This window comes from Dermochelys coriacea, chromosome 9, assembly GCF_009764565.3.
Source record: "Dermochelys coriacea isolate rDerCor1 chromosome 9, rDerCor1.pri.v4, whole genome shotgun sequence".
In the NCBI taxonomy this organism is placed as follows: Eukaryota; Metazoa; Chordata; order Testudines; family Dermochelyidae; genus Dermochelys; species Dermochelys coriacea.
In genome coordinates this window covers 57,291,201-57,306,937 of record NC_050076.1, presented here as the reverse complement: position 1 = coordinate 57,306,937, position 15,737 = coordinate 57,291,201, and the positions used below count along the sequence as shown (strand labels likewise).

At 45.3% G+C, this 15,737-nt stretch overlaps 1 protein-coding gene across 1 annotated transcript in view; it reads left to right on the top strand.

Moving 5' to 3' along the window:
- AGXT (alanine--glyoxylate and serine--pyruvate aminotransferase) overlaps nt 1-15,737 on the top strand; it is a 32,553-nt gene that overhangs the window by 12,638 nt on the left and 4,178 nt on the right. Inside the window, exons 5-10 of the mRNA XM_038416774.2 lie at nt 140-210; nt 12,209-12,293; nt 13,314-13,409; nt 14,070-14,139; nt 14,843-14,938; nt 15,383-15,511. Coding sequence (XP_038272702.1) covers nt 140-210; nt 12,209-12,293; nt 13,314-13,409; nt 14,070-14,139; nt 14,843-14,938; nt 15,383-15,511 — 547 coding nt within the window. The remainder of the gene's footprint in view (nt 1-139; nt 211-12,208; nt 12,294-13,313; nt 13,410-14,069; nt 14,140-14,842; nt 14,939-15,382; nt 15,512-15,737) is intronic.

The window sequence follows — 15,737 nt, the reverse complement described above, 5'->3', positions numbered from 1 at the left end:
TGGGAAATCCAGGACTCTGGAAAAATATTGTCTGGTCAGAGAAATGATAAGAACCAGAATGAATGAGAAGCTTTCAGACACCAACACAAACAGGTTGACGTTTGCTAAGTAATGTCTGCTTTTCCTTTCCCTTTGCTAGATATAAGTGCTTACTACTGGTGGACTCTGTGGCATCATTAGGTGGAGCTCCCATCTTCATGGACCAACAGGGTAAGGAGCAAAGAACTCATCTTCTTAACTAGAGTAATCACCAGCCCAATAAAATAAACAAGAAAGAATGTATGTATGGATAGAAAGGTCCTCTCTACAGGGGAGGCTGGGGAAAGGGTAACTGTGATTGTCTTAAAAACCAGAGCTCCCGGGCCATTCCAGATGGTGGTGGGGGAAAGATTAGCGGAGGGTTCATCCTGAACCATATTCTCTAGAGTGATTTCTGTTGGGAGAAACTGGGTCTAGGGTAGTGATGAGATCTTCCACTGCAGGCACTCCCCAAGCTATGGTTAAGCTTTCAGAGGGTAGGGCTGCCTTTGCTAGGGTTAGGGAGTCCAAGGGTAGGACATGTCGGGGTAACATTAATGTCCTACATGGTAGGGCTATCTAGGCTAGAGGAATGATTCCAGAGGACAAGGCTCCCAAGCTAGGGCTATGTTTCCATGGGTAGGCTTACCCAGGCTTGGGTTAATGTTTACAATAGAAAAGACTCTCCAAACTACGCTTAGGGAACCAAAGTGTGGGGCTCCTTGAGCTGTGGGTAGGATTTCAAAGAGTAAGACTCTGTAGGATAGGGTTGGTATTCATAGAATCATACAATCATAGAATATCAGGGTTGGAAGGGACCTCAGGAGGTCACCTAGTCCAACTCTCTGCTCAAAGCAGGACCAATCCCCAACTAAATCATCACAGCCAGGGCTTTGTCAAGCCTGACCTTAAAAACTTCAAAGGAAGGAGATTCCACCACCTCCCTAGGTAACGCATTCCAGTGTTTCACCACTCTCCTAGTGAAAAAGTTTTTCCTAATATTCAACCTAAACTTCCCCCACTGCAACTTGAGACCATTACTCCTCGTTCTGTCATCTGCTACCACTGAGACCAGTCTAGATCCATCCTCTTTGGAACCCCCTTTCAGATAGTGGAAAGCAGCTATCAAATCCCCCCTCATTCTTCTCTTCCGCAGACTAAACAATCCCAGTTCCCTCAACCTCTCCTCATAAGTCATGTGTTCCAGTCCCCTAATCATTTTTGTTGCCCTCTGCTGGACTTTTTCCAATATTTCCACATCCTTCTTGTAGTGTGGGGCCCAAAACTGGACACAGTACTCCAGATGAGGCCTCACCAATGTTGAATAGAGGGGAACGATCACGTCCCTCGATCTGCTGGCAATGCCCCTACTTATACAGCCCAAAATGCCGCTGGCAATGCCCCTACTTATACAGCCCAAAATGCCATTGGCCTTCTTGGCAACAACGGCACACTGTTGACTCATATCCAGCTTCTCGTCCACTGTAACCCCTCGGTCCTTTTCTGCAGAACTGCTGCCTAGCTATTTGGTCCCTAGTCTGTAGCGGTGCATGGGATTCTTCCATCCTAAGTGCAGGACTCTGCACTTGTCCTTGTTGAACCTCATCAGATTTCTTTTGGCCCAATCCTCTAATTTGTCTAGGGCACTCTGTATCCTATCCCTATCCTCCAGCATGCCTACCTCTCCTCCCAGTTTAGTGTTGTCTGCAAACTTGCTGAAGGTACAATCCATACCATCCTCCAGATCATTAAGGAAGATATTGAACAAAACCAGCCGAGGACCAATCCTTGGGGCCCTCCACTTGATACCAGCTGCCAACTATACATGGAGCCATTGATTACTACCCGTTGAGCCCGACAATCTAGCCAGCTTTCTATCCACCTTATAGTCCATTCATCCAGCCCACACTTCTTTAACTTACTGGCAAGAATACTGTGGGAGACCGTGTCAAAAGCTTTGCTAAAGTTAAGGAACAACACGTCCACTGCTTTTCCCTCATCCACAGAGCCAGTTATCTCCTCATAGAAGGCAATTAGATTAGTCAGGCATGACTTGCCCTTGCTGAATCCAGGCTGACTGTTCCTGATCACTTTCCTCTCCTCTAAGTGCTTCAGAATTGATTCCTTGAGGATCTGCTCCATGATTTTTCCAGGGACTGAGGTGAGGCTGACTGGCCTGTAGTTCCCAGGATCCTTCTTCTTCCCTTTTTAAAAGATGGGCACTACATTTAGCCTTTTTCCAGTCATCCGGGACCTCCCCCGATCGCCATGAGTTTTCAAAGATAATGGCCAATGGCTCTGCAATCACATCTACTAATTCCTTTAACACTCTCGGATGCAGCGCATCCAGCCCCATTGACTTGTGCTTGTCCAGCTTTTCTAAATAGTCCAGAACCACTTCTTTCTTCACAGAGGACTGGTCACCTCCTCCCCATGCTGTGCTGCTCAGTGCAGCAGTCTGGGAGCTGACCTTGTTCGTGAAGACAGAGGCAAAAAAAGCATTGAATACATTAGCTTTTTCCACATCTTCTGTCACTATGTTGCCTCCCTCATTTAGTAAGGGGCCCACACTTTCCTTGACTTTCTTCTTGTTGCTAACATACCTGAAGAAACCCTTCTTGTTACTCTTAACATCTCTTGCTAGCTGCACCTCCAGGTGTGATTTGGCCTTCCTGATTTCACTCCTGCATGCCCGAGCAATATTTTTAAACTCTTCCCTGGTCATTTGACCAATCTTCCACTTCTTGTAAGCTTCTTTTTTGTGTTAAAGATCAGCAAGGATTTCACTGTTAAGCCAAGCTTGTCACCTGCCATATTTACTATTCTTTCTCCACATCAGGATGGTTTGTTCCTGTAACCTCAATAAGGATTCTTTAAAATACAGCCAGCTCTCCTGGACTCCTTTCCTCCTCATGTTATTCTCCCAGGGGATCCTGCCCATCAGTTCCCTGAGGTTGTCAGTATCTGCTTTTCTGAAGTCCATGGTCTGTATTCCGCTGCTCTCCTTTCTTCTCTGTGTCAGGATCCTGAACTCGACCATCTCATGGTCACTGCCTTCCAGGTTCCCATCCACTTTTGCTTCCCCTACTAATTCTTCCCGGTTTGTGAGCAGCAGGTCAAAAAGAGCTCTGCCCCTAGTTGGATCCTCCAGCACTTGCACCAGAAAATTGTCCCCTACACTTTCCAAAAACTTCCTGGATTGTCTGTGCACCGCTGTATGATCTGCCAGTAGATATCAGGGTGATTGAAGTCTCCCATGAGAACCAGGGCCTGCGATCTAGTAACTTCCGTTAGTTGCCGGAAGAAAGCCTCGTCCACCTCATCCCCCTGATCCGGTGGTCTATAGCAGACTCCCACCACGACATCACCCTTGTTGCTCACGCTTCTAAACTTAATCCAGACACACTCAGGTTTTTCTGCAGTTTCATACCGGAGCTCTGAGCTGTCATACTGCTCTCTTACATACAGTGCAACTCCCCCACCTTTTCTGCCCTGCCTGTCCTTCCTGAACAGTTTATATCCATCCATGACAGTACTCCAGTCATGTGAGTTATCCCACCAAGTCTCTGTTATTCCAATAACATAATTCCTTGACTGTGCCAGGACTTCCAGTTCTCCCTGCTTGTTTCCCAGGCTTCTTGCATTTGTGTATAGGCACTTGAGATAACTTGCTGTTTGTCCTACTTTCTTAGTATGAGGCAGGAGCCCTCCCCTTTCATGTTCTCCTGCTTGTGCTTCCTCCCGGGATCCCACGTCCCCACTTACCTCAGGGCTTTGGTCTCCTTCCCCCGGTGAACCTAGTTTAAAGCCCTCCTCACTAGGTTAGCCAGCCTGCTTGCGAAGATGCTCTTTCCTCTCTTCGTTAGGTGGAGCCCGTCTGTGCCTAGCACTCCTCCTTCTTGGAACACCATCCCATGGTCAAAAAATCCAAAGCCTTCTCTCCGACACCACCTGCATAGCCATTCGTTGACTTCCACGATTCGACGGTCTCTACCCAGGCTTTTTCTTTCTACGGGGAGGATGGACAAGAACACCACTTGCACCTCAAACTCCTTTATCCTTCTTCCCAGAGCCATGTAGTCTACAGTGGTCCGCTCAAGGTCATTCTTGGCAGTATCATTGGTGCCCACGTGGAGAAGCAGGAAGGGATAGTGATCTGAGGGCTTGATGAGTCTCGGCAGTCTCTCCGTCACATCGTGAATCCTAGCTCCTGGCAAGCAGTAGACTTCTTGGTTTTCCCGTTTGGGGCGGCAGATAGATGACTCAGTCCCCCTGAGGAGAGAGTCCCAGACCACCACCACCCGCCTCCTCCTCTTGGGAGTGGTGGTCGTGGAACCCCCATCCCTAGGACAGTGCATCTCATGCCTTCCAATTGGTGGAGTCTCCTTCCCTCAGATGTATCATCTAGTCCACTCTCCACACTAGTACCTGTGGAGAGAACATGAAAACAGTTGCTTACCTGTATCTGCACTGCTGGTACATGGACGCTCCCCTTTCTTCTTCTGGAGGTCACATGCTGCCAAATTTCTTCCCTGTCCTCCTGTCCACGCTGCGCAGCCTGCTCTGAATCTTCAGAATATTGTGTCCGTAGAAGCATATCCTGACGTCTGTCCAGGAAATCTTCAGTTTCTCTTATGCAACGCAGGGTCGATACTTGTTTCTCCAGACCTTGAACCTTCTCTTCCAATATGGAGACCAGCTTTCACTTTGTACAGACAAAGTCGCTTCTGTTCTGTGGAAGAAAGATAAACATGGCACGTCCAGTGCAGGTCACAACAGCTGAATGCTCACCATCCATATTACCTTCCTTCTACAAGCTTCCTCAGGAGTTGTAGTAATTACTCAGAGAAGCCGGCAAGATGTAAGCCTCAGTGGGCTCTCCCCAGGTGAACTCCCAGGCAAACTCCCTCTGTTAGCCTCTCTGCTGTTTGCCGCTCAGCTGGTTCACAGCTGACTGGCTTTTTATAACAGTCAGGCCCACTCAAGGCTCACCTGGAACAAGCACTCCCAATTCACACTTTTCAAACAACCAACCAATCAAGCACATGGTCAAACTGTCAAACTGTCTCCACAACAGACACTCAGATACTCACCAACACAGCCTCTCTAATGCAACCCTTAGCATACCTCCTCTCAGACAGATCCCAGGCAAACTCCCTCTGTTAGCCTCTCTGCTGTTCGCCGCCACTTCGGGCTGCACAGGCTAGGGTTAACGTTCCAAACGGTAGGGCTCTCTGGCCTAGGGTTCAGGTTCAGAGGGTCGGGCTCTCCGGTCTAGGGTTCGGATTCAGAGGGTAGGGCTCTCCAGCCTAGGGTTCAGGTTCCAGAGGGTAGGGCTCTCCGCCCTAGGGTTCGGGATCCAGAGGGTGGGGCTGTAACTGCATTTCCTGTTCAGAAGAACATAATAGTGTCCATACTGGGTTGAACAAGTGATCTGTCTAGCCCAGTATCCTGTCTTCTGAAGTGACCAATGCCAGATGCTTCCAAGGGAATGAACAGAACAGAGCAATTTATCCAGTGATCTACCCCCTCTTGCCCTGTCTCAACCTCTGGCAGTCAGAGGCTTAGGGATACCCAGAGCATAGGGTTGTGTCCTGACCATCTCGGCTAGTAGCCATAGATTGACTATCCTTCATGAATTTATCTAATTCTTTTCTTAATCCACTTACACTTTGGCCTTCATAACATCTCCTGACAATGAGTTCCACAGGTTGACTTTGTGTTGTATGAAGAAGTACTTCCTTATGTTTATTTTATATCTGCGGCCTATTAATTTTATTGGATTACCCCGGTTCCTGTGTCATGTCAATGGGTAAATAACACTTCCCTATTCATTTTTCCACATCATTTTATAAACCTCTATCAAAGAATTTTTAATGAATCTGTAAACTCAGGAATAGTACCGAATGATTGGAGAATTGCTAATATAGTTCCTATTTTTAAGAAAGGAAAAAAAAGTGATCCGGGTAACTACAGGCCAGTTAGTTTGACATCTGTAGTATGCAAGGTCCTGGAAAAAATTTTGAAGGAGAAATTAGTTAAGGACATTGAAGTCAATGGTAAATGGGACAAAATACAACATGGTTTTACAAAAGGTAGATCGTGCCAAACCAACCTAATCTCCTTTTTTGAAAAAGTAACAGATTTTTTAGATAAAGGAAATGCAGTGGATCTAATTTACCTAGATTTCAGTAAGGCATTTGATACCGTGCCACATGGGGAATTATTAGTTAAATTGGAGAAGATGGGGATCAATATGAACATCAGAAGGTGGATAAGGAATTGGTTAAAGGAGAGACTGCAACGGGTCCTACTGAAAGGCGAACTGTCAGGTTGGAGGGAGGTTACCAGTGGAGTTCCTCAGGGATCGGTTTTGGGACCAATCTTATTTAATCTTTTTGTTACTGACCTTGGCACAAAAAGTGGGAGTGTGCTAATAAAGTTTGCAGATGATACAAAGCTGGGAGGTATTGCCAATTCGGAGAAGGATCGGGATATTATACAGGAGGATCTGGATGACCTTGTAAACTGGAGTAATAGTAATAGGATGAAATTTAATAGTGAGAAGTGTAAGGTTATGCATTTAGGGATTAATAACAAGAATTTTAGCTATAAGTTGGGGACGCATCAATTAGAAGTAACGGAAGAGGAGAAGGACCTTGGAGTATTGGTTGATCATAGGATGACTATGAGCTGCCAATGTGATATGGCTGTGAAAAAAGCTAATGCGGTTTTGGGATGCATCAGGAGAGGCATTTCCAGTAGGGATAAGGAGGTTTTAGTACCGTTATACAAGGCACTGGTGAGACCTCACCTAGAATACTGTGTGCAGTTCTGGTCTCCCATGTTTAAAAAGGATGAATTCAAACTGGAGCAGGTACAGAGAAGGGCTACTAGGATGATCCGAGGAATGGAAAACTTGTCTTATGAAAGGAGACTTAAGGAGCTGGGCTTGTTTAGCCTAACTAAAAGAAGGTTGAGGGGAGATATGATTGCTCTCTATAAATATATCAGAGGGATAAATATAGGAGAGGGAGAGGAATTATTTAAGCTCAGCACCAATGTGGACACAAGAACAAATGGGTATAAACTGGCCACCAGGAAGTTTAGACTTGAAATCAGATGAAGGTTTTTAACCATCAGAGGAGTGAAGTTTTGGAATAACCTTCCAAGGGAAGCAGTGAGGGCAAAAGATCTATCTGGTTTTAAGATTCTACTCGATAAGTTTATGGAGGAGATGGTATGATGGGATAATGGGATTTTGGTAAGTAATTGATCTTTAAATATTCAGGGTAAATAGGCCAAATCCCCTGAGATGGGATATTAGATGGATGGGATCTGATTTACTATAGAAAACTCTTTCCTGGGTATCTGGCTGGTGAATCTTGCCCATGTGCTCAGGGTTTGGCTGATTGCCATGTTTGGGGTCGGGAGGGAGTTTTCCTCCAGGGCAGATTGGAGAGGCCCTGGAGGTTTTTTTGCCTTCCTCTGTAGCATGGGGCATGGTTGACTGGAGGGAGGCTTCTCTGCTCCTTGAAGTTTTGAACCATGATTTGAGGACTTCAATAGCTCAGACATGGGTGAGGTTTTTCATAGGAGTGGGTGGGTGACATTCTGTGGCCTGCGCTGTGCAGGAGGTCGGACTAGATGATCAGAGTGGTCCCTTCTGACCTTAGTATCTATGAATCTATGAATCTATCTAATCTATCTATAGAATCTATCTATATCCCTCTCCCCCCCCCCCCCGTGTCTCTTTTCTAAAGTAAACAGTCCCTGTCTTTTTAATCTCTCCTCATATGGAAGCTGTTCCATATCCCTAGTCATTTTGTTGCCTGTCTCTGCACCTTTTCCAATTCTAATATATCTTTTTAGCAATGGGGAGACCAGCTCTGCACTCAGTATTCAAGATGTGGGTGTACTGTAGATTCATATAGGGGCATTATGGTATTTTCTGTCTTACTGTCTCTCTCTTTCCTAATGGTTCCTAACATTCAGTTAGCTTTTTTGACTGCTGCTTCACATTGAGCAGTTGTTTTCAGAGAACTATCCATGATGACTCTAAGGTCTTATTCTGGAGTATGTATGGTTGGGATTATGTTTTCTAATGTGCATTACTTTATATTTATCAACGTTGAATTTCATCTGCCCAGTCACCCAGTTTTGTGAAATCATAGAATCATAGAATATCAGGGTTGGAAGGGACCCCAGAAGGTCATCTAGTCCAACCCCCTGCTCAAAGCAGGACCAAGTCCCAGTTAAATCATCCCAGCCAGGGCTTTGTCAAGCCTGACCTTAAAAACCTCTAAGGAAGGAGATTCTACCACTTCCCTAGGTAACGCATTCCAGTGTTTCACCACCCTCTTAGTGAAAAAGTTTTTCCTAATATCCAATCTAAACCTCCCCCATTGCAAATCCCTTTGTAACTGTTCACAGTCAGCTTTGGACTTAACTAAATTGAGTAATTTTGTGTCATCTGCAAATCTTGCCACCTCACTATTTACCCCTTTTTCCAAATCATTTATGAATATGTTGAACAGCCCTGGTCCCAGTACAGACCTTTGGGGAACCCCATGATTTACCTCTCTCCATTGTGAGAGAAATTCCTCCCAAAACTGGAGAAAATGTAGTCAGGACTGTAAATCCTCATAGTTTGTGTTCAAGAAGAGCCTTAACTCTGACCCATAGCCCTCTCCTCAATGGACCTATGATTAGTTTGTCATGTCACTATGGCTCACTAGGGATACTATCTTCTGGTGCAGTTTCTATTCACTTTCAGGAATAGTTTGAGCCAGATCACAGGGTGACTAAGAGGCACTAATGGGATATTAAAACCACTCTATCATTAGGATGATGGATAATGAGTTGAGAATAGTGAATTGTGCATTATGCAGATTGGCTTGGCTGGCTGACATGGAATGGTCGTTCTAAGGTAATGTATATGCAGTGTGAGATGAGATGTCCTGGTGTATTGCAGTCAGTGGTTGAAGTTCAAGAGGGTGTATGTTGGAGCTGCTGGCCCATAGGTAATGAGACATGAGGCATTTTTGAGGAAATGATAGGATGCGACAGGACCGGATTAACTCAGGGGCTTTAGGGGGCTGCAACCCAGGGCCTTGGGATAAGTGGGGCCCCGCAAAAATAAATCCATAATTATATACATGAAAAAATATATATCTATATCTATATAAATGTATGATCTATGGTTTGGGATAGAACAAATCTATTTTACCAATATATCTTATTAAAACAACTTCCTGATCATAATGATCATGCAATAAAGTCAAATCATGTGCCATTTCTTATCGCTTGGATCTGTGTGCCTGTGCAGGGGTTTTATAAAAATGTCAGATAATGGTACACCTAGAAAATATGACAGCAGAGTTCAAAAGAGGAAAGCACAGAAGTTAAAAACGATTTGGGAGGAACAGTCGTTAAACAAAATACCAAAATTGACAGGCTATTTCAGTAAACCACCAACAAATGCACCAGATATTAGTGATTTGGAAAATAATTCAACAAGCATCACAAATCTTCACAAGCGAATGACAGCAGCCACAACAGACAGTCCAGACACAGTCAGTCAGCCAGTTTTGGATGAGAGTGAAATAGCTGCATGTGATGAAGGTAAAAACGCAGCTAACTTTGTCCCATACAACACTGATGCAGCATGCTGGGGCCCAATAAATGAAACAGTGTGATCTTATTGGATCACAAAAGGGCCAACACTATGTCAAAACAAAAATTGTGATTTTACAGCACCTGAAAAACAATACAAACATTAGAAATGGTGTTTATTGAAAACCCTCTTCACATGTACTCTTCAAAATGGGGAATCTGTACCTCGTGAGTGGCTTCTTTATTTTCCATCAACAGGGTCTGTTTTTTGTTTTATGTGTTGATTGAAGATTCATCCTCTCATACAAGGGCATTTAGTGGTTGTGGCTTTAATGACTGGAAACACGATGCAGTTTGTATTGTTTGAGCATGAGAGCAACATTTGTCACAGAAATACAATGCTTACCAGGATTCCTTGTCACAAGCCAAAGGGCAAATTGACTCGGAACAGGAAAAAAAGTTTGAAACTGACCTTGCTTATTGGAAAGAGGTTCTCAGATGGGTTGTTGCAGTTGTTAAGTTTCTGGTGGAGCGTGGGCTTTCTTTCAAAGGAGACAATGAAATTGTTGGATCCCCCAATAATGTGAATTACTTGGGCGCCTTGGAATTATTGAATCAGTTTGATCCTTTTCTAAATGAACATATAAAAAAATACGGGAATGCTGATAAAGGAAGGCCTTCATACCTTTCTTCAACAATTGATGAGGAATTTATAACTTTAATGGGACAAAGGGTGCTTTTAGAAATAAACAGTCAGTTGCAGATTGCAAAGAACTTTTCAATTATTGTAGATTCCACTCCTGACATATCTCACGTAGATCAACGTACATCATTGTCCGCAGTGTGTCGCAAGAGGGGCAGATTCAAGAATTTTCTTAAATTTCTCGCAATAACAAGTCATACTGGAGAATCACTTTGTAATTCAGTTTTGACAGTTTTGCAGAAGATGGACATTGACATAGAAAATTGCAGAGGTCAGTGTTATGACAATGCTAGTGACATGTCAGGGGCATACAGAGGTCTGCAATCACGAATTTGGAAGATAAACCCTTTAGTAGAATGGGTACCTTGTGCAGCTCACACTCTAAATTCAGTTGGGTTAGGAGCGTAAACAGCTGCTTGGAGACAAACATGGTTTTTTCCTTTGTCCGGTCACTTTTTAATTTCTGCTCGAAATCAACCACTCGCTGGCAAATTGTTACTGCAGGATTAGAGCCAAATGACAATAAGCAAATCAAGATGCTGAAAGCTCTTTCAGATACAAGGTGGTCTACAAATTCCCAGGCTACAAAAGCACTACGACTGAATTATGAAAATATTCAGGAATCTCTCCAAAAACTAGCTGATGATCCAAATCAGAACCCAAATATGTGCAACGATGCTCGATCACTGGTCATGAAAATGGACAAGCCGGAAATAGTTTTTCTTTGCAACCTCTGGAACACAGTTCTGCAGAGATTTCAAGCAACAAGCACTGCACTTTAGGCTGTTGAGCTTGACATGCCTAATGCTGTAAAGTTGGTGGGCTCTTTAAAGGATTTTGTGGCTGGTCTACGAGTTCAGTTTGACAGCTTTGAAACTACCACTAAACAAATGACACCTTGAGTTTCTCAACAGTATAACTCAGAAAAGCACTGTGAACTGAAGTGTAAAAAATAACAGGACGAGTCTGGGGAGCCAGACTGTAAGTTGTCAGGCCTAGAGAAATTTGGTGTGGAGGTTTTCAACGTTGTTATTGATAAACCTGTTGCAGAGCTGCATCGCAGGTATGAGGCATACAAAGAGATATGCGGCTACTTCGGATTTATGAACAATCTTCATCTACTTTCTGCATCAGAACAACATGATTCAGCTGTGAAACTACAAAACAAATATAGTATCAACTTACAAGAGGATTTTGCAGATGAACTGGTTCAATTTAGGGCATTCACAAAACACGAGAAAAACAAAACAGTAAAGACACTACTTTTCGTCTGCAGTTTGTTTTTTCTCAATGTAGACATTGCCTTATGGATTTTTTTGACACTACCAGTAACTAACACTGGAGGAGAACGATCATTTTCAAAACTGGCGCTAATAAAAAACAAGCTGATGAAACTGAATAATTTGACTCTAATGTCAATAGAGTATGACTTGCTTCGTCAACTGGATTTCAGTGACATCATCAAGGATTTCTCAGCTCTGAAGACCAGAAAGAAATATAACAGCTGTTCTAAGGTAAGAAGTAGGCTATTTTGAATTAACTTAACTATATTTTACATGTTTTAAGACTGAAATGTAACCACAGAATGGCTTTATGTTAATTAAAAGGCAAGTTTAGTATAGCGTTAATAGCTTTGATGCCATAATTGTGATCCTTTTGTTTTAAATTAGGAAAAAGACTTGTATACAGGGCCCCACAAAATCTAATAGCCCCGGGACCACAGGAGAGTTAATCCGGTCCTGGGTGCAAAACTGGACTCCTAATGGAAAGCTAGTTGCTATTCAGGACTGGAAGGATGGTGTTGCTGCCTTTCCTCCACAATCAATCTTAAATGGCTGGGTTTCTAAAACACTATTTTTCCATTTAACACAGGTATTGACATCTTGTACTCAGGATCTCAAAAAGTCTTGAATGCTCCCCCTGGCAGTGCCCCTATCTCCTTCAGTGAGCAAGCCAGGTGAGGACAACGCTGCCATCCCTGTGGATTGTGAAACACATTGGTGAAAGCACAGGGCCAGATAGAGGTGCTCATGTACACAACGCTAGGGCAGGGCAGGCTAAGCAGCATGTGACTCAGGTCCACAGATGTGTAGAAGCACCTACACAGGTTGAACAATGTCCCTGAAAGAGGGAAAAGGTGGCCCACATGCAACCCTCTGTTACACATGGGCAAGTCCAGCCCAAGGTGTTCAAGCACCTAGAAATATCCCTGCTCCCAGTGACTGAGACCATTGATTCCTAGGTGTACAGCTGGGTGATCGCTCAGCCCTCAAGCAGCAGGGCTATCACTCCTGAGGGCAGTGCCACTGGAATCTAGGGGACCCCACCCATGAGTCTGCGCTGTGCTATAGGAGGAAGGGTGGCAAACTCGGGCCCTACGTCATATGCAGAGGGGAGTAAAAGCAGCCGCTGACCAGGCCTGACAACTTCCAGTTAAGCCTGAGGTGCAGGCATTACCCCTGAAGCCCCAACCTCTCAGAGCCTCCCCAGCACACAGGAGCCTCTGCGCCCACAGCCAGTTCAAGCTGCAGGAAGCCAGGCACTATCACTATCTCATTGGGTTGGTTCTGACTGATGCAGTGGCTGCTTTCTCTCCCATGGGGCACTCAGCGGGATTCCTTTCCACCTCACCATTATCTAATTTGTTGTATCGATTTCGGTCCTAGCAGTTCCTCTGTCAGTGTCACATCTGAGTGCCACCCAAGCAACCCCTCCCTTCCCTAGTCAGTGGGAGTAAGCTCGACTAGTTAACAATAACTACCCCTACCTCGTATCTAGCGCTTCCCTTGGCTGGTCTCAAAGTGCCTTACAGGAGGGCAGTATCATTATACCCATTTTACAGGTGGGGAAAATGAGGCAAGAGGGGCCAGGAGTGTGTCTGTGTGGCGCATGTAGTGGGAAAACTAAGTAAAGATTCTGGCTGGAGGGCAGAGCTCCTAGGATCAGTTACTCAGCTTTGTCATATCCATGTTGTCAGGAAGAAGATTTTCAGCAGGAGGACGAAGCCACCTTCCTTCTTCCTGGACATGGGCTGGCTGGCCAATTACTGGGGCTGTGACGACAAGCCAAGAATGTGAGGGGCGAGCTTTGGGGTATCCAGGAAGCAGCTCTCTGACCAGGGATTTAACATACCATGACCTGAGTCCAGACGGACTGTCATCCAAATCACAAAGCATGTCGACTTCAGTCCAGATTGAAATCGCACCCAAATCACATCTGAACCCAGCACTCATCCCGGCCCCATACTTGACATCCATTCAGACCTCACAACATACCTACTTCTCATCTAAATTTCAACCTGACCCCAAGCCCCTTGTGTCCACCCTCATCCTAACCCTGAGCTAATCTTCATTCTTCCCCCAAAACTAATTAATGCCCCACCCCTCTCACCTCACTAGAAGAGGAGAGGTGAATCAGAGAATACAGTACTTCTCACATAGCACCAGCTTACAGCATCCTGCTATCCACATCCTTGGCGTCAGCAGATCCAGTGCTCCTGCTTAGTCTTCATGCAGTTCCAATCTCTGATGTCAGTGTAGTAACCATTCATTTCCTTTTCCCCTGCTATGGTGGGATAGAAAGAGGAGGTCAGGCTGAAGTATGGTTTTGGTGGCTTAGCCTCCAGGATCTGTCTAGGGTTCAGTATTGATTGTAATGTTTTGATTTGATCCAATAATATATTTAGTCATTGTGGTCATGAGCCCTTCTCCAGCCTGTCGCATGTATATTACAGATACCATCATACTGCACCGATCAATAGCTTCTTCAGCCTGAGGGAGGGCTTGGCAATCCTTGCAGAACAGGTGAGCAACGGCAGGAGACAGTCAGGCCAGGCAGGATGGAGAAAGGCAAAGAGAAGGAACATGAGTGGGAAAACGAGACTGGGACTATTATCACCGAGCTGGTTGCTGGGATTGCTATTTAGAAATGTAGTTGAAGACAACATTGCTATTTTTTAAAGTATTTAGGTGCTTAAAAATGCAAACAGAGGCCAGGTGGGATTTTCAAATGGAGCTAGATGCCTGTCTGCCTCTGTAGGCACCTAAATGCCTTTAAAAATCTGTGCTTGGTGCTTATGGAAGAAACCAGTTGGACAGCCCTGGAGACTGAAGTTTTTTATTTAACCACTGTATGGGCAACTGCCATGCAAACATCAAAGTGTTTGTCAGTCCTGGCCTCTTGCTGAGCCTGCCAGGCAGAAGGCCAATCTTGGGGGAGCTGCTTTTTGTGGTGGAGACACTGCTGAGGACTGGTCTCGGTTTGTGTGGCCATCGAGCAGCCATCAAGGGGTAACAAATTGTGGTCATTCCAGACCTGGACTAGATGGAAACTGGTGCTTGGGAGGTGAGAGGTCCCATAAAGAGTCACCTGAGCCGCCTTCTCCCCATCAAGATGAAACGTTAAATCAACCTATCTGACCCGGGATTTGTGTCTGCCTGTTACATGCCTGGCCCTGGGACAGTAACCTCCTAGCTAATGGCTCTGCTCTTCTCCCTATTGGCCCAGGGGCTGGAGAACTCCTGGAAACTTCACAAGGAGAACAGTCTCTACCTGTGTGCAGGGCTACAGCAGCTGGGTCTCCAGCTCTTTGTGAAGGAACAGGTAGGACTTGGGCTAATATTACTGGACACTGTATAGACCTGCTGGATCTCACTGGTGTTGGTAGAGTGACACTGTGGATGAAGTGTCATCCGGCTGGGTAGAGAGAAAGAGAGAGTTAAGGGGATAGTTTGGGACAGATGAGGCCAGATCCTCGGCTGGTGTAAATCAGTGTAGCTCCACTGACTTTGGCAGAGCTATACCGATTGACACCAGTTGGGGATCTCGCCCAGCTCTGAATTTCTCAGGAGGTTTCACATGCTGGGAGATTCCCAGCCAACCAAGGATGGAAAAGCAGGATCCTCTCCATAGAAAGGAATCTTTGTCCCAGACGGCAAGGTTTGCAGCAAGGTGCAGAAGGAATGGGGAGGAGGGGAAAGAGGACTGTTTGCACACGCCCAGAGGAGACCTCCTGCGTGGATCTGACACAATGTCTCTGTTTTTCAGGAGGTGCGGCTCCCTACAATCACCACCTTTGTCCTGCCTGAGGGATATGACTGGAAGGAGGTCACAGCATTTATTATGAATAAACATGCAATAGAGATCTCAGGGGGCCTGGGACCATCGGCGGGGAAGGTAGGTACAAGCTGCCAACCAGGGATGAACTCTGCAAGTCTCTGTGACTAGTCAGTTACTTTGCGAACAGGAACCGCTAACAGGGAGTTTTGAGAGGGAGTTCTCCAGGTGAAAGAGGAGCAAATACTGGACCCTTGGGGTAAGTGGCTGTCTGTAGTGTGTGTTTGTGTTTGGGGGTTACTTGCTGTGTGCTGAGCTTGTGTTTGTCTATCTGTCTGTCTGTTTG